Raw genomic sequence first — 18,809 nt, 5'->3', positions numbered from 1 at the left:
CAGATACTTAAGGAGTCATGAGGACGCCCACAAAAAAAGCACCCATCTAGCTAAAATTCCATCAGTAGCAGCATTCATATGAGGAATACTTCATACATAAAAGAAGTGCATTCACTACTTTCATTCAAACTGTATTCAAAAATATAATAGAAAATATCACTACAAAAGGAAGGATATTAAATTTTAATGGTTATATTAGTGTTTCTTTGAACATTTATGAGTATCTTAGGACTCTAGCCTCTCATGTCATTCACGTAAAATTTCAGGATGGAGAAATGTGTTATAAAGGAACTTTGCTCAATATACAATACAAACCCTGAAAGTTATTACAGTTTAACAAGGTAAAAATTATGTCAATATAATGCAAGAGAAAGACAGTAAAATTACTATGGTATGAGAGAAAATAATCCCAGCAAATGGTTTGTGCGCTTGAGAGAAGACTAATAAATGGTCCAAGGCATTGGAAGAATGAGTCTAAAGCCCACAGTGGTCCAGTGAATTACACCTGAATTTACACAGTCTTTGAAAGGATAAGTGTTGGAAAAACTTCACTCAGTGAATACGGAGTCTTGTCTTACCTCCTGAAGTTTGGGGAAGTATCAATGGCATATCAATGACCCCGTGAACTTTGAAACCATGACAAACTTTCCAAGTCAATGGAAGTGCTCCGAGTAATAAATATAGAATGTAAACCATGTTTTCATCAGTCCCATTTTCTTCAACTCACAACATTTATAATGAAACTAGCAAAACTCCGAATGATAGACTGGGACAATGTTTAGAGGGAAGGAACATAAGAAATGAAAAAAGAAGCATTGGGAAAGAATCAGCTGTAGGGTAATAAAAGTGGAGAGAATTTAATATGCATGAAGTTCCTAAACAAATAATTTGGGGAGTTAAAACAGACATCCAGGAAAAAGATAAGCAAGCCAACAGATGGCAAGCCAACAGAAAATATTCAAATTGCTGAGAATGGATACTTTAAAGTCTTTTGGAATATTAATGCTGTCAGATATATTTACCAAATTTTTTCTGAAAGTCATCTGAAAAATAAAAACAGAAAACTACTGTAAAAATCATGCCACAAAAGCACAAAAGAATTCAAATTTAGTGAAATATTCACATACAATGGTAAAGGTTACAGGATATAGACCAACACTGATACATACACACAATGTGCAGGCACACACACAGGTACCAACGTAGCTGAAAGCTTCCTTATGTCCTGATAGTACTGATCAAAAATTAATAAAAGGGAAAGGAGTGATCTTCCTGACTTGAGGAAGAGTTTCAAGAATGATACTGTTAATGGTTTTCCTTATATAAGTTATTGATTTTTTAGAATTACAGGTGATTACTTGTTTGGTTAGTTAGCTTTAATAAATTTATTGGTTGCTGTTAAATATAAATAATCACATCTCATATTTGTTGTAGCTTTGATGTATAAAAAACCTACAAACAATAAGTTAGAGAATACTGAACTGCTTTAGAGAAAATGCAGTGTTTGGTTCTTGGGAACCTATATTCACATCATGTTAAAAATGAAGGCACAACTTTGTGGTGAATTGCTAGATTCACACATGTCAAAATGAAGTCGTCTTATCTCAATCATCTTATCAGGAAAAACATTAACATGCACCCATGCCAACAGAGCTAGTTAAAAAGAGATGAGGAACTAGAGAAAAAAGATTACCCATTTGTTCAAAACAGTATCTGTAGCAATAACTACCTAGCCTTTGATGCATGAATTATAGAGATAAATTTGATTTCCCTGAAAACAAAAGTATACTGAAAAATGTCATTAGAAAAATAAGATATTAAAATTTTAATAAATAATTTTGTATTTTATTTCAAAAAATAACTTATAGAGGCATTGCAGGACAACAATTTATGGTGACATTCTCCTAAAATATTCAGATTTGAGATATATGCTTTTTTTAAATCATTCGTAAAAATTTAAAATCTTTCCAAAATAGCTGAAGTATGGCTAAATTGACAATTGTGTTGATAAAAATAAATAAGAATGAATTTAAATTACTCTCTTTGGATATAAAAAAATTCCAGGAAAAAAAAATGTGAGTATTTGCACACCTGGGATTATTAGACTTTAGCCAGGGTAAGAAGGACCCTCATGTTTACGCTTGATCAGTGAATGATTTCAGGTTTTATTCAGGCTTTGAAAGACCAGAAAAGCAAGGAGTACAAGAGAAGTTGATAAAACAAATATTGTCTTAGAATGATAGAGATCCTGGTGAGTGCAAACCAATGAAGGCTTCTTGATGAAAGCTGGGATTTATGTAAGACATCAGGAAAGCAGGCCTTTTAAAATGTTTTGAGAGTAGATGGATATCAAAGATACTTTACCATCTTTTTTTGGAGTTTTTTCTGTAAAAAATACAATGAAAAGTCAATATAAATTTCACTGGAAAGAAACATGAAAATTCAGATTTGTTGAAAATTGTATGCAAATTTAAATTATCAGGATGCAAATAAACACTCAAAAACCACATACACTTATACCAATACACACAGGATGCAGTGTTTGAAAATTTCCTTTTAAGAAAAGAATAGTATTCAACAAATGAAGAAGGGGAAAGGGATACATTTTCTGAATTGAGAAAACTTAAGAAATACTTGGTAATTACTTCATAAAGCTTTTATGATTCCTTTTGGCAGTATATACTCTTTTGTTACTCAGATTTTTATCTTTAATAAGAGACCTGTGTACTGTTAAATACATTCACTCAACTGTTTGAGAGTGGTAGCTTTGCCATATGAAATGACCAAACACTGAATTACACAATTCTGAGCTACTGCTCTTGTAGGACATCAGTGTCAGGTTCATGAGTGCCTCTTTTCACAATTTTCTCAACTGCTTAGTGAATTAACTGCATTTTATGAGACTTTGATTTCAACTCATTCCTCAATGAACCTTACTTTTACAAAGTAAAATGAAAGAGTGGTTAATAAAACACTAAATGGCAGTAAATGGATTTCTAAATAAAATGAAGGAAACATCTTGGATAAAACTTTCAGAATAGAAAGTTAAAAATTGCAAAACTTTGCAGGTAATTTCGTACTTGAATATATTTTACAAATAGGAAATGGTTGTTTAAATGGCACAGGTGGGACAAATCAAAGGAAAAGTAATGGAGCATTGATAACCCATGAAGAGGGCAGACCTCAGTTAAAGTACTCATAAAATGAGATTTTAAAAAATGATGTAAAGCTATATGGTATGTACATTGCAGTGGAGGAAGATGATCACTGAGAGTTGAAGAAAAGCCAAAGAAAGAGATGAAACATGACAAGGTACAAAGTGTGAAATGTTAATGGGAGTTACATTTATCCTGTTCACCTTTATCTAAAAATTGAAAGAAATAACCATGCAAACCAAAGGCACAATGTGAGAAAGAAAAGACAATAATTTGATTCCTTTCCGTTCTTTATTCATTCACTATAAATGAAGACACTTTTCTAAGAATTTGAACCTAACATTTCAAAGGCCATGTAACTCATGAGAGGTAATGCTGTTTTAAGTTCTCTCACCCTTTTCTGCCAAAGAATTACCATATAAAAGTAGATCAAGGTAAAGTGGAAATTCTTCTGGGATAAACTGAATCAATATTTGGTTTTGAATTGGGCTTTCCACCTTTTTCATAACAAAAGACACACATACTCACATTGATGAAATAGTACTATAAGTATGATATAAATGTGCATAGTTAAAGTACCACTCTTTAGAAACCTGGTCTGTGGCTATTTTCATTTGAAGCCTGCCAAATGCCTTTAAGGGATATGTCCCTAAAATTTATCCAGTATGTAAACCAAGATGTAATTGAAAAATATCAAGGAAAAAAGGAGGATGTTAAACTTTGAAATTTGAAGTGATTTGTGAAAAATTTTTTGGAATTATTCTGATACAATAGTTCCCTTTTCATTTACATACATAGTTCTAAATTTTGAAATATACATGATTCTTTCTTAAGATACAATATCTTGTTTAATTATTGAAAAGACACTGCAGTTGGCAGAAATAATAATAGCATTGATAAAAATTTCAAAGTATGAATGATACATATAGATGGGAAAAAGACAAGAAAATATTGTAAAATATTTGTAGAACTGGAACATTTGAGTAATTTGTTCAAGAATAGTAAAAGAGTGAGACTCAATCTCACACTATCCAGTGGATGGCATCAGATTTTATAAGATCTTTGACAGGACAATGGAGGGAGAAACTTCATTATTAAATTGGGAATCCTCTTTCTCTTAAGCATTGGGAAATAGTAACAGTAGAGTAATCGCCCCCTTCAACTTGGATACTTGTAAACGTCCTAAAATAACTGACATTTATCAGAAGACAAGGAGAACATGGTAACTATGTGTGGATGAGTTCAGTCCCTTCATCTCAGAAAATCATGATACCATTTGGGAAGTCTCTGGAAGACAGACAAAGCCAATGTGATTAGCAGGAAAGGTAGAAAAGATGCAATGAGCAATGACGGAACACAGGGAAAAAACAACAAAAATGATGAAATAAGAAAGAGGTTCATATACAAAAACTGGACAGAAGTGAATGGCTATCCATGTGAAAAGTGAGTCAATGGATGGTGTAATAATAGAAGGACAGGGAATATTCAATACAGTGTGGAAACAGTCACTGAAAGATTTACTGGAGTGAAGAGTTGTTACAAACTTACCAAGTTTTTTCAGAAGATCAACTGGAAATAAAAGGGAAAGTGTCACGTGAATATCATGGAAAACAAACATGAAGCAAAATAAAATGTTTTGAAGAACCTGAAACTGATGTTAACTGTGTTTGTATACATATAAACACATGCAGGTTTGTACATCATGAACACAAAACAAACTCAACAATAGTGGCTGAAAGCTCCTGTCTTTCAAACATAGAACATTGTATTAAAAAAAAGGGGGGGGGGGCAAACACAGTCAATTTTCTAAATGAAGAAAGATGTTTAGAAATATTAGTTCAAGTAGTTACACTTTCAAATATTTTGTGTACCTTTTGACTTTATTTAGGCTCTTATTATTCAATATGTTTGTTCTAATAAGTTTCTTGACAGCTACTGAAAATATATAGTCAGCTCTCAGTTTTACTGTAGCTTAGTTATTTAAGTTCATCATAAACACTAAGTTAAGAATCTTAAGCCTTTGCTTCTAGCAGAAAATATAGAACTAGGTTTTTGGGTGCCTCTGTTTGTATCATCTTTATTTTCAAATTGTTTTATGTATGTTTCTATCAATGAATGCCTAAATGAAGGCAAAGGTACAAGAAAAAGGTGAACCTTTAACTAGGTTCATAGGGAAATACATCAGTGGGGTGTATTGGGATTTTTCTCTTCATACTTATTGATAAAATACTAAGGGAAAGAACTCAAAATTCATTCAAAATGAAGGTGCAATGTCAGGAAAGGAAAAGGACAAACATTTGAATAACTCCATTCTTCAGAGTGTGGCTCAACCTGACCAAAATTTTTGAGAATTGGCACCATTTTCAATGAAGGCTTGGTAGTCTTCTTGGAAGTCAGAGGAACCTTTTTTTTTTTTTTTTAATTTACATTTACCTCTTTGGTGCCAAAAGAAACAAGACTGGAATGACAGCATGGGAGCAGCTAGGTCAGGTCTTCCTCTGAGATAAGCAGCACCCATACAGGGACTGTATTGCTTGCTTTTTTTCAGAATCAAATGCAAACACAATTCAAACACAAGAGTGCTATTTAAGATGTTATTAGGGAGATCTCCCAGACAGTTCAGTAGTTTAGATTCTGTGCTTTTACTGTAGGGAGCACGAGTTGGCTCCCTGGTCAGAAAACTAAGATCCCACATGCCATCTTTGGACTGTCTTTTCTCATTGATCTATATTTTTTGTGAATTGACCTAGAGATTGTCATACAGAGTGAAGTAAGTCAGAATGAGAAAAACAAATATCATATAATATCATTTACATGTGGAATACACAAAAATAGTACAGATGAACATATTAGCAAAGCAGAAATAGAGTCAGAGATGTAGAGAACAAACTTATACACTACTATGTATAAAATATATAACTGATGAGAACTATAATATATAATAACTAGAGCTACTGTATAGCACAGGGAACTCTACTCAATGCTCCCTGCTAACCTGGGAAGGAAATCTAAAAAGGAGTGGAAGTATATATATTTACAACTGTTCCCCTATGCTGTAGAGCAGGAACCAACAAAGCATTGTAAAGCAACTATAATACAGAAACCAAAGCAAAACAAAATACCAGAAATAGCAACCGTACTACCTCTTCAAAAAAGCATAGGTGCTATTAGAAGAAAAAAAAAATCCCACAGCCCTCATGGTGCAGGTAACAGAAATAAAGACACCAAAAGTACAAGCATGCACTTGCCCCAAGCTGTGTGTTTACCAGATGTTATTTGGAGCCAGCTAAATACACTAAAGTAACTCCTGTACTCCACTCCCTTGTAAAAAAAAAATGTACACAAAAGATGTTATTTGAGGAGAATGTTAAGCTTTCGATGACTCTCTAAGTACAGTAGGGGGGAAAAATCCACAAACATTTGGCTACATTCTAATGGGAAGATGACAGAAACATAAAATGCTTCTATAGCTTGCTCCAAGTTTCAAAGAGTCAAGCATTTTAAAACTGGGAGCAAAGTTTTTCGGAAGATACCTTGCCACTCAGTGGCATGCTTTTTCATCCCCACTCCACCCCCACCTCTTGATTCCAAAGTACAAAGAAGATGACGCTAAAAGAGGCAGAAAACGGTTTCTTCTGGGATAAAAGTATCAATAATATACTTGGACCTTCTTTCACTGTACTATTCTTTTCCAGAATACAATGCAAGCATGCACACAGATCGGAGTCAGATACTTAAGAAGTCATGGGGAAGCCTACAACAAAAGCATGCATCCAGCTAACACTCCATCAGTAGCAGTATTCATAGGAGGCATGCTTCATACATAAAAGAAGTGTATTCCCTACTTTCATTCAATCGGTAACCAAAAAATATTGAAAGATATCACTATAAAAGGAAAAATGTTAAACTTTTAATGGTTATATTGAAAGTGAAAGTGAAAGGTTTTCAGTCATGTGGGACTCTTTGCGACCCCATGGACTGTAGTCCATGAAATACTGGAGCCAGAATACGGAGTGGGTAGCCATTCCCTTCTCCAGGGATCAAACCCACGTCTTCTTCATTGCAGGTGGATTCTTTACCAGCTGAACTACCAGGGAAGCCCAATGGTTATATCAGTGTTTCTTTAGACAAACATTTAGGAATTTCTTCAGAATCTAGCCTCTTGTCATTCACATAAAATTTCAAAATGAGAAATGCATTATAAATGATCTTTGCTCAATATACTTAGTCTTTCTACAACACAAACACTGAAATTTATTGCAGTCTGACAAGTTAAAAATTATGTCAATAAAATGCAAGAAAAAGACAGTGAAATTACTATTGTATGAGAGAAAATAATCCCAGTAAATGGTATGCAAAATATCTGTGCATCTGAGAAAAGACTCGAGTGAATGGTCAAAGGGCATTGGAAGTGATCCTAAAGCCCACACTGGACCTATGAGTTAACACCTGAATTTACAGTCTTTGAAAGCCCAAGAGTCGAAGAAGCTTCACTCAACAAATTCATAATCTTATCTTACATCATAAAGTTTGGGAGGCATAAATGGTGTATCGATGACCCCTTGAATTTTGAAAACATAGCAGAATTTCCAAGTCAGTGGAGGTGCTCCAGATAATAAATATAGACTGTAAACCATGTTACCATCTTCATCTCACAAAATTTATAATGAAACTGGCAATACTTTGAATGATAGTATGGGGGCATTTTTATAGAGAAGGAACATAGGAAATGAAAAAGGAAGCTTTGGGAAAGAATCAGTTGTAAGGTAATAAAAGTGGAGAGAATTTAATATCAATGATGTTCCTAAAGAGTTAAAAAGGGAAGTTGAGTAGACATCAAGGATAAAGGCAAGCCAACAGATGGTTTAGGGTTAAAAAGACAGTAAATATTCAAAATGTGGAGAAAGAAGAGCATCTTGATGAAAGTGAAAGAGAAGAGTGAAAAAGTTGGCTGAAAACTCAACATTCAAAAAACTTAAGATCATGGCATCCAGTCCCATCACTTCACGGCAAGCAGATAGGGAAACAATGGAAACAGTGACAGACTTTATTTTCTTGGACTCCAAAATCACTGCAGATGGTGACTGCAGCCATGAAATTAAAAGACGCTTACTCCTTGGAAGGAAAGTTATGATCAACCTAGACAGAATATTAAAAAGCAGAGACATTACTTTGCTGACAAAGGTCCGTCTAGTCAAAGCTATGATTTTTCCAGTAGTCATACATGGATGTGAGATTTGGACCATAAAGAAAGCTGAGCATCAAAGAATTGATGCTTTTGAACTGTGGTGTTGGATAAGATAATTGAGAGTCCCTTGGACTGCAAAGAGATCAAACCAGTCAATCCTAAAGGGAATCAGTCCTGAATATTCCTTGGAAGGACTGATGCTGAAGCTGAAACTTCAATCCTTTGGCTACCTGATGCGAAGAACTGACTACTTAGAAAAGACCCTGATACTGGGCAAGATTGATAGCAGGAAGAGAAGGGGATGACAGAGGATGAGATGGTTGAATGTCATCACTTTGGACATGAGTTTGAGCAAGCTCCGGGAGTTGGTGATGGACAGGGAAGCCTGGCCTGCTGCAGTTTATGGGGCTGCGAAGAGTCGGACACGACTGAGCAACTGAACTGAACTGAGAGAAACTTACCTATTTGTTTTTGACTGTCATCTGAAAAAGAAAAACCAAACATCATTTTAAATATCATGGCTCAGAAATAAAAAGGAATTCAAATTTAGTCACATAATCACGTACAATGCCAAATGTAATAGGATATAGACAAACACAATTTAGCAGCTAAACAACAACAACAACAACAAATAGACAAGCACAGATACATAAACACATGTATGAAGCACACACAAGTACAAATGTTGCTGAAAGCTTCCTTTTGTGCTAATCATATTAATTAAATAAAGAGGAAATAGGAGCGATCTTCCCAACCTGAGGAACAACTTCAGGTATAATACTGCTAGTAGTTTTCCTTTAAATAGTTTCTTGATTTACTGGGCTTCGCTTGGGCTGCTAGTATTTGGTTGGTTGTTGTTGTTACTTGGAAACATCACAGGACAATAGTTCTTGATGTCATTAGCATAAAATATTCAGGATTGAGATATGTATTATTTTTCAACTTTCCTAACAATATAAACTCTTTCTGCAACCAAGTAATTGCAGTTGACCAAACTGATAACTGTGTCAATAAAAGTCAATAAGAATGAAGTAAAATTACCCTTTTCTGACTTAAAAGAATTCCATGTAAAAAATTTAAGTGAGTTTTTTGCATATATGGAACCCTAAGGTAGTTTAAGAATGACCCTCAAGTTTACTTGTGACCAGTGAATGATTTCAGATTTTATTCAGGTTTAGAAAGACCAGAAAGAGAGGAATATGGGAGATATTGACAACAAAACTGTTGCCTTAGAATGGTAGAGATTCTGAAGATGGCAAGTCAATGATGGCATTTTGATGAAAAGCTGGGATTTTTGTAAGACATCAGGAAAGCAGGCTTTTTAAAGTGTTTTGGGAGTAGAGGGATATCAAAGATACTTTAATATTATTTTTCCAAATTTTGTCTGTAAAATACAGTGAAAAGTCAAAGTAAATTTCACTGGAAAGAAACATGAAGGCAGCATCCTCTGCTCCCCTTCTGATGTCCATGTCAGAAGCTTTCTCTGTCCCTTTTCTTACTTTAATAAAACTGCTACACAAAAGTTCTTGAGTGATCAAGCCTGGAACCTGGTCCCAGGTTATATCTTCTTCTTCAGAGATCACAAATCCGACATGTTCACTGTAAGCTGTCATCTTGGGGGTTTGTCCGGGATCTTCAGGACAAGATGGGAGTGAGCAGTTCCAGAACCAGCCCTTTAAAATGTATTTTTTAAAAAAGCTGGGACAAGTTTGATCCCCAGAGTTTAAAAAGACATGCCTGATCTTCTTCTGTGATACTAAATGGTTACAAAAAGAGAGGTTTGGACCAAATCAGCCCAAACTGATCAGTCCAATCAGAAAAGCTGTTGCAGCTGGCTCCGACAGTATATTACAACAGAGAATATGAGGAGGAAAATATTGGCAAAAAAGAACCAGGCAAAACACTGAAGGCCCAACAATGGCTGTTAGATCTGCCCTGAAACAGTCTGAGGAAAAATGCCCCTGGGACCCAGGTGAAAAGGGATGGGCTTGTTATTACTGTGGAAAGGAGGGGCATCTCAAGTGGGATTGCCCTTAGGCATCTGAGCCACCACTGGCTCCATGTCCAATCTGCAAAGGACCATACTGGAGAAGAGACTACCCTCTCAGGTGTAGGCACCAGAAGTCAGGTGCCTGGTGGTCCCCACACAAGCCCCAATCCTAATAACACCTGAGGAACCCCAGGTATTAATAACTGTGGAGGGTCAATCAGTCTATTTCTTTTGGACACTGGGGCAAATTTCTGTGTGCTCACTGAAGCCCCTGGTCCACTTTCCTCCTGATCCAGTGCGGTAATGAGGCTGTTTGGATGAGCCAAATGCTATTATTTCTGTTATCCTTTTAAGCTACAACTGCGACTCTGCTGTTTTCTTGAGTTTCTAATCTTGCCAGCATCTCCCTCATTCCTTCTGGGGAGGGATATACTGAGCAAGGTCCAGGCCTATGTTCCATGAATATGGAACCTGTTCTCTTTAACTGAACAAAATGTAAATCCTAAAGTGTGGGCTGATGGAAAAATTGTGGGTGGAGCACAAAATGCTGTTCCTGTCTTTATCAAGCTCAAAGACTCTCACCTATTTTCATATCAAAAGCAGTTTCCATTAAAGCCTGAGGTGTTAAAGAGGGGTTAAAACCCTTCACTGAGAATTTAAAGGAACAGGGGCTATTAATTCCCTGTAACAGTCCATACAACACTCCTATTTTGGGTGCAAAAAAGTCAAATGATAAATGGAGACCTGTTCAAGATATAGGAATGCATGCATGCATGCTAAGTCGCTTCAGTTGTGTCTGACTCTGTGCAACCACATGGACAGCAGCCCACCAGGCTCCTCTGTCCACAGGATTCTTCAGGCAAGAATACTCGAGTGGGTTGCCATTTCCTTCTCCTGATAGAGGAATATAAGTGTCTAATCCTTATACTTTATTGTCTGAAATTCCTAAATGAGCCAAATATGACTTTAAGATAATTGAGAGGATTCTTGGGCATTACAGGCTATTGCTGCATTTGGATTCCGGGTTATGGGGAAGTTGCCCAGCCTTTATATAAAACTTATAACTGAGACTCAGTAGGCCCAAACCAACAAGCTGGTTTGGTCCCCAGAGATTCAAAAAGCTTTTAAGGCTCTTCAAACTTCTCTCTTACAGGCTCTAACTTAGAGCTTGCCCACAGGATCAGAGTTTAGTTTGTTACTGAAAAAAGGTTATGGTCACATTGCTTAAGTGTAATTGTTACTATTGTTTTGCTAATTCCTAAAGCTTATAAGTTCACTAATGGGTGAAATTTTACTATACTGACTTCTTCTGATGTAAGTGGGATCTTCAGAGTGACAATGGCTTCATCTTTAAAGCTGTTGTAACTCAAGGGAGGTCAAAAGCTCTAGAAATAGACTATCACAATGTTTCTGGAGACCCCAATTTTCAGAAAAAGTTGAAAAGGCTAAAGACATTAAAAGACATCCATGTAAGCCAACTCAGGAAACACAAGACAGTTGGTTTACAGTTTTACCCATAGCTTTAATGAGGGCTCTAACTGCGGGCCCCACCCCACCCCTCCAAAAGAAGGGACTGTCTCTATAACAGGCTATTTTTGTGCACAGATATTGTCATAGATCCTGAAGCCCTAAAATTAGCTAGGTGACTCAGATTTTAGCTTTTCAACAGACGTTATCGGAAGGTTAACTCCTGACCCAGCCTTTAGTCAAACAAGCCGCTATTTGAGCTAGGAACCAAGATGGGCCTGAGAATCTATGTGGGCTTGCTTCTGCTGACTCCAAAAGTCCTGAATCTGCCGTTTGACCCTCAAGACAACGCCTTCCTGTCCTGGGCTCATTCCTAAGAAGCATTCCACAATTGACATAATTGCTGGGTCTGTGGAGCACTCCCTCCTCACCAACTGAACACTTCCCATGGTGGGTTTCTCTGCTTCAAGGAAGACTTTCTTCAACTCTGTGATGACATCTAACAGTGCTACGATGGACTGATGTAACTATGGACATAATGTAACTTTTAATTTTGATTAGGTTTTAACTTGGTTTAGTGACTATTTTGCCTTACATCTGTAACTGTAAAATGGAGTTTGTTTCTAACTGTTTGAAAGCTTTCAAGTTACAAATGATTGTCCAGGCTCCTATGAGTGCCACCGCCTCCTCTAACTATTACTTGGGGCCCCTGGATCAGAGACCCTCTATATGAGGGTTATGAGATTATGTTGTCTCAACAATTTAGGGATGATGCCCCTCAACAGCAGGAAGTAGTTATGGAATAAAAACCATGCCCCTTTCCCTTGGCAGCATAATTCTCCTAAAAGAAAAGTGGGTAATGAGAGAGTCAATTCCTAGGTAAGTTGATAAGAAGTCCAGGGTTCCCAAGGAGGAGAAAGGGTTCCAGAGGCCCTCGAGAAGGAGAAAGGGGCCCGGGGGTCTCAAGGAGAAAAGGACAAACGTTCTTTTCTACATCGCTTTGTCTTAGTCAGTGTAACAATGTATCTTGATCGAAGACATATTTCTCCTTAACAAGAACCTTCTGACTAATTCTGTCATCTTAAAATGTATATTATGGGAGTGGTCTGGTAAGATCTTTCTATTGTTCCTTCTAATCTTGTTAATTTAAAATGTGTTGTGGGAGTGGGTCTGAAAAAAGTATATAAAGCCTTGGTAAGACTAGCTGGGGGGCATCTTTTGTCCCTCTTCTCATGTCTGTGTTAGAAGCTTTCTCTGTCCCTTTTCTTATTTTAATAAAACTCTGCTACACACACAGACACACACACAAAAGAAAGAAACATGAAGAAAATTCAGACTTATTGAAAATTCTATGTAAATTTAAATTATTAGTATGCATATAAACATACAAAAACCACACACACGTACACAGATATATACATACGCATATATACAGTGCTTGAAATTTCCCTTTTGAATAATGAATAATTTTTGAATAATGAATTTGACATTATGCACTACTTTGTTACTCAGTTTTTCATCTTTAATTAAGTGATGTGTGCTGTTAAATATATATACTCATCTGTCCTAGCATAGAGCTTTACCATATGAAATCATGAAACACTGAATTACAAAATCCTGAACTACTGCTCTTGTAGGATATCAGGGTCAGGTTTGTGGGTGCCTCTATTCACAACATTTTTCTCAACTAATTAATGCATAACTGTATTTTGTGAGACTTTGATTTTAACTCATTCCTCAGTAAAGCTTACTTTCACAAAGCAAAATGAAAGGGAGGTTAATGAAATACTAAATGGGAGTGAAGGAGCTTTTATATCAAATAAATGAAAATATCATGGATAAGACTTTTAGATCAGAAACTTATAAAAATTGCAAAATTTAATACCTAAGTTAGTATTTGTATACATTTTACAAAAAGAAAATGTCTGCATAAATTACACAGATGGGATAAATGAAAGCAAAAATAGTGGAGCACAGAATAACCCATGGAGAAGGAAGATTTCAATTGAAATAACCATAAAATGAGAAAAAAAATGATGTAAATTTATATCTACATTGCAGTGGAGGAAGATGACCACTTAAGAGTTGAAGATCAAAGTAAAAGAAAGAGATGAAACATGAAAAGGTAAAAAGTGTGAAACATTAATGGGACTTACATTTATCATTTTCACCCTTATCTGAAAAATAAAAGAAAGAAATAACCATTCAAACCAAATGACGGCATATGTGAGGAAAAGAAGACAATAATTTGATTACTTTCCATTATTTATTCATTCAACAAAATGGCCCCCTTTTTCTAAGAATTTGAACCGAATGTTCCAAAGGTCATGTGACTCATGAGAGGCAATGATGTTTTAAGTTCCCTCATCCTTTTCTATCATACCAAAGGAAATCAAGGTAAAGTGGAAATTCCTCTTGGATAAACAGAATCGATATTTGGTCTTGAATTGGGCTTTCCAGGTTTTTCATAATAAAAGACACATATGCTCACATAGATGAAATGGTTCTATAAATGTGATATAAACGTTTATAGTTAAAGTACTCCGTCAGAAATTTGATCTGTGGCAGTATTCATATGAAGCCTATGAATTCATATGCATCCAAATTTCATCCAATATGTTAAACTAAGATACAGTTAAACATATAATTAGAAAAGGAGGATGTCAAACTAACTTGAAGAGCTTTATGAAAAAAAAAAATTTTGGAATTATACTAGGCCAACAGCTTTTGTCATTCACATACAAAATCCTAAATTTTGAGATATACTAGAGAATTTTGTAAGATATAACATCCTTGTTTAATTCCTGAAAAGATAATTTTCAATTATTTATGCAGTTTGAAGAAATAATAATTGCACAAATAAAATGTAAAAGTATAAAGAATAATCTAGATGGGAAGAAAGACAAGAAACTAGTGTAAAATATTTTAAAAACTGGAATATTTTGAGTATTATGTTCAAGAACAATAAAGAGTGTGACTCAATTTCACACTTAAGCAGTGGATGGCATCATATTTTTATAAGATCTTTGACAGGACAATGGAGGTAGAAACTCTTTTATTAAGCTGGGAATCCTCTCCTCGCTTAAACACTGGGAAAATATTAATAGTTTATTAATGGCCCCTTCAACTTAGGTACTGGTAAATGTCCTAACTTTACATGGTAACCATGTGCCGGGTAGTCCAAACCCTTCCTCTCAGAAAATTATGATACAAGTTTGGCGAGTTCTGGGGAGACAAAGAAAGCCAATATGATAAGATGGAAATGGAAAAAAGATGCAATGAGCAATGATGGAACACAGGGAAACATCAATGGAAAGAAGATAAGAAAGCTCACATTGAAAATTGGATGGAAATGAATGGACATCCACGTGATGGTGGGCCAGTTTGATAAAAGGGCAGAGAATGTTCAAGACTATGTGGAAGAAGTCACTGGAAGTTACTGGAGTGAAGAGTTATTACAAATTTACCAATTTTTTTCAGAAGATCACCTAGAAAATAAAACAGAGAGCTCCATGTAAATACCATGGAAAACAAATATGAAGAAAAGCAAAATATTTTTAAGAATCCAAAAGTAATGTTAACACTATCGAGATACACTGAAACACATTCCCATATACACATCATGAACACAAAAGAAACTCACCCATAGTTGCTGAAATCGCCTCTGTTTTATCCAGAGAATATTCTATGGTTAAAAGAAGAAGAAGAAGAAAAGCAAATGCAGTCAATTTTCTAAATGAAGAGAGATTTTTAGAAATATTAGTTCACATAGTTACATTTTCAAAATTTTAGTGTACATTTTGAATTTATTTAGGCTCTTATTATTCAATGCTGTGCTGTGCTTAGTCGTGTCTGACTCTTTGTGACCCCATGGAGTGCAGCCCACCAGCCTCCTCTGTCCATGGGGATTCTCCAGGCAAGAATACTAGAGTGAGTTGCCATGACCTCCTCCAGGGGGTCTTCCCAACCCAGGGATCAAACCCAGGTCTCCCACATTTCAGGTGGATTCTTTACTGCCTGAGCCACCAGGGGAGCCCAAGAACACTGGAGTGGATAGACTAAGCCTTCTCCAGGGGATCTATCCAACCCAGGAATCAAACTGGGGTCTCCTGCATTGCAGGTGGATTCTTTACTAACTGAGCTACAAGGAAAACCCTCTTATTATTCATTATGTTGGGTCTTATAAGTTTTGTGACGGCTACTAGAAACATGTGGCTAGTTCTTAGTAGTTGTGGTCAGTTGAATAAGTTAGTTGTAAACACTGAATCAAGAATCTTGAACTTGAATCAGGACTTCCTCTGAGATAAAAGAAAAAAAAAATAAAAAACACCCATCACGGGGACAATATTGCCTTCTCCGTTTTTTCCAAAATCAAATGTGAATACAACTCACACACAACAGAGATATTCAAGAAGTTATTTGGGGGACTTTTCTGGAGGTCCAGTAGTTAAAACCCTGTGTTTTCACTGCAGGGGGCATGGGTTTGATCCCAGGTCAGGGAACCAAGGTCCTACATGCCTGGGTTTATCTCTGGACTTTTTATCTTGTTCCATTGATCTATATTTCCCATGGATGGACCTAGATACTGTCATACATGATGGAATAAGTCAAAAAGAGAAAGAGAAATATCATATAATATTGCTTATATGTGAAATCTAGAAAAATTGTACAGATGAACTTAGTTGCAAAAGAGAAATAGAAACACAGAAGTAGAGAATAAACTGATGGCTACCAAGGGGGTGGTGGTGGCAGTGGGATGAATTGGGAGATTGGGATTGACTTATATATACTACTATGCATAAAATAGATAAATAATGAGAACCAAATATATAACACAGGGAACTCTACATGGTGCTCTGCGGTTACCTAAATGGGAAAGAAATCTAAAAAGAATGGACATATGTAGAGTATTACTGATTCACTTTCTCGTAGAGCAGAAACTAACAAAACATGGTAAAGCAAGTTTACTCCAATTATAAGAGACAGGAATAGCAAACTGTATTACCTCTTCACTCAGGATTAGGTGTTATTAGAAGGAAAAAATTTTCCACATGCCATGTGGTACAGGTAAAATTAAAAATTAAGTTATGAGGAAGCAAAATAAAATAATCCAAGCTGTATGTATAAAAGTTGTTATATGAAGCCTGCTAAATACACAGAAGTAAATCCTACATTCCACTCCTTTTGTAAACAAAATTTTAAATGAAAAAATGTTATTACAGAAGAGGAATGTTAAGCTTTCAATGACTATTAGTTTTGCAGGGTTAAAAAACCCACAAACATTTGAGTACATTTTAATGGGAGGATGATAGAATATGAAATGCTTCTACAGCTTATTCCTAGTTTCAGTGTGAGAAGTATGTTAAGAACTGGGACAAAATTTTCCAAAGGACAACTTGATTCAGTGGCAATTTTTCTTGCATCCTCCGGCCCCCACATCTTGACATAAAAGTACAAAGATAGAAAATGATATTATGAGAAAAGGTAGAATAAGACTTATTCTGGGAGAAACAATATCTATCATATATCTCTCACTGGACCATCTCCCTTTCCAGAATACAGTGCAAACACGCACACATACATGTGTCAGATACTTAAGAAGTCATGAGGAAGCCTATAATCAAAGCACCTATCTAGTGAAAACTCTATCAGTAACAGTGTCATAGGAGGCACACTTCATACATTGAAGCGATGTATTCCCTACCTCTATTCATCTGTAACCAAAAATATCATAGAAGAATATCACCACAAGACAAAGGATGTTAAACTTTTAATTGTTATGTCAATGTTTCTTTAAAAAAGCTTTTAAAATTATGCTAGGACTCAAGCCTCTTATGTCATTCACTTAAAATTTCAAAATGGAGACATATGTTATAAATGATCTCAAAATTATTACATTTTCCAAGTGAAAAATTATGTGAATAAAATGAAAAAAAAGGAGAGAAAATTACTATGCTATAAGAGAAAATACACCCAGGAAATGGTATATAAAATACATGTACACATGAGAGAAGATTCTAGTGAATAATCAAGGGCATTGGAATTGTGAGCCTAAAGTCCACTGGACCAATGAATTCACACAGTCTTTAAAAGTACAAGAGCCATAGAAACTTCACTCAGCAAATTTGGAGTCTTGTTTGAACTCATAAGATTTGGGAAGATATCCATGGCACATTAATGACCCCTTGAAAACATGATAGAGGTTTCAAATGAATGGAAGTGCTCCAGAAAATAAATATAGAATATAAACCATGTTTCCCTCAGTGTTATACCTTTCACCTAACAAAACTTATAATGAAACTGGCAAAATTCTGAGTGATAGAGTGGGACAGTTTATAGGGAAGGAACATCATGTACACCCATGGCTGATTCATGTCAATGTATGGCAAAAACCACCACAATACTGTATAGTAATTAGCCTCCAATTAAAATAAATAAATTAATTTAAAAAAAACTGGGATCCAAAAAAAGAAAAAGGAAACATTAGGAAAGAATCAGATGTAGGGTAACAGATGTGAAGAGAATTTATTATTGGTGAAGTTTCAAGCAAATAATATGGGAAGTTAGAATAGACATGCAAAAGGAAAACAACAGATGTTTTAGGGTTAAAAGGACAAGAAATATTCAAATCATTGAGAAAGGATAATTTAGTGTGTTTGGAAGATTAATGATATAAAAGAAATTTACCAACTGTTTTTTGAAGGTCGTCTGAAAAAGGAAAAGGAAACACCATTATAGATATCGTGGTTTAAAAACAAAAAATAATTTAAATATAGTGGAAAATTCACATACAATATTAAATGTTACAGAATATAGATAAACACAGATACATACACACAAGTGTGCAGGCACACACATGTACCAGTGTGACTGAAAGCTTCTTTTCATCCTGAGAGTATTGGTCAAAAATTAAAAAGAGGAAAAACAGTGATCTTACTGACTTGAGGAAAAATTTCAAGAATGCAATTACTAGTGGTTACTTTTAAATAAGTTTTTTATTTACGGGACA

General features: G+C 35.4%; 1 protein-coding gene across 1 annotated transcript in view; it reads right to left on the bottom strand.

The window, feature by feature from the left end:
- The window catches only part of LOC104969893 (butyrophilin subfamily 2 member A1-like), a 77,743-nt gene that overhangs the window by 28,501 nt on the left and 30,433 nt on the right, over positions 1 to 18,809 (bottom strand). Inside the window, exons 9-16 of the mRNA XM_059880601.1 lie at positions 18,488 to 18,508; positions 15,444 to 15,485; positions 15,268 to 15,288; positions 13,957 to 13,977; positions 8,805 to 8,825; positions 4,704 to 4,724; positions 2,365 to 2,385; positions 1,023 to 1,043 (exon numbers count right to left, since the gene is read on the bottom strand). Of these exons, the coding sequence (XP_059736584.1) occupies positions 1,023 to 1,043; positions 2,365 to 2,385; positions 4,704 to 4,724; positions 8,805 to 8,825; positions 13,957 to 13,977; positions 15,268 to 15,288; positions 15,444 to 15,447 (130 nt within the window). The 5' untranslated portion in view covers positions 15,448 to 15,485; positions 18,488 to 18,508. The remainder of the gene's footprint in view (positions 1 to 1,022; positions 1,044 to 2,364; positions 2,386 to 4,703; positions 4,725 to 8,804; positions 8,826 to 13,956; positions 13,978 to 15,267; positions 15,289 to 15,443; positions 15,486 to 18,487; positions 18,509 to 18,809) is intronic.

The sequence above is a fragment of the Bos taurus genome, chromosome 23 (genome assembly GCF_002263795.3).
Source record: "Bos taurus isolate L1 Dominette 01449 registration number 42190680 breed Hereford chromosome 23, ARS-UCD2.0, whole genome shotgun sequence".
NCBI lineage: Eukaryota > Metazoa > Chordata > Mammalia > Artiodactyla > Bovidae > Bos > Bos taurus.
The sequence above is the reverse complement of the archived record's forward strand: the minus strand, read 5'-3'. Positions and strand labels throughout refer to the sequence as shown.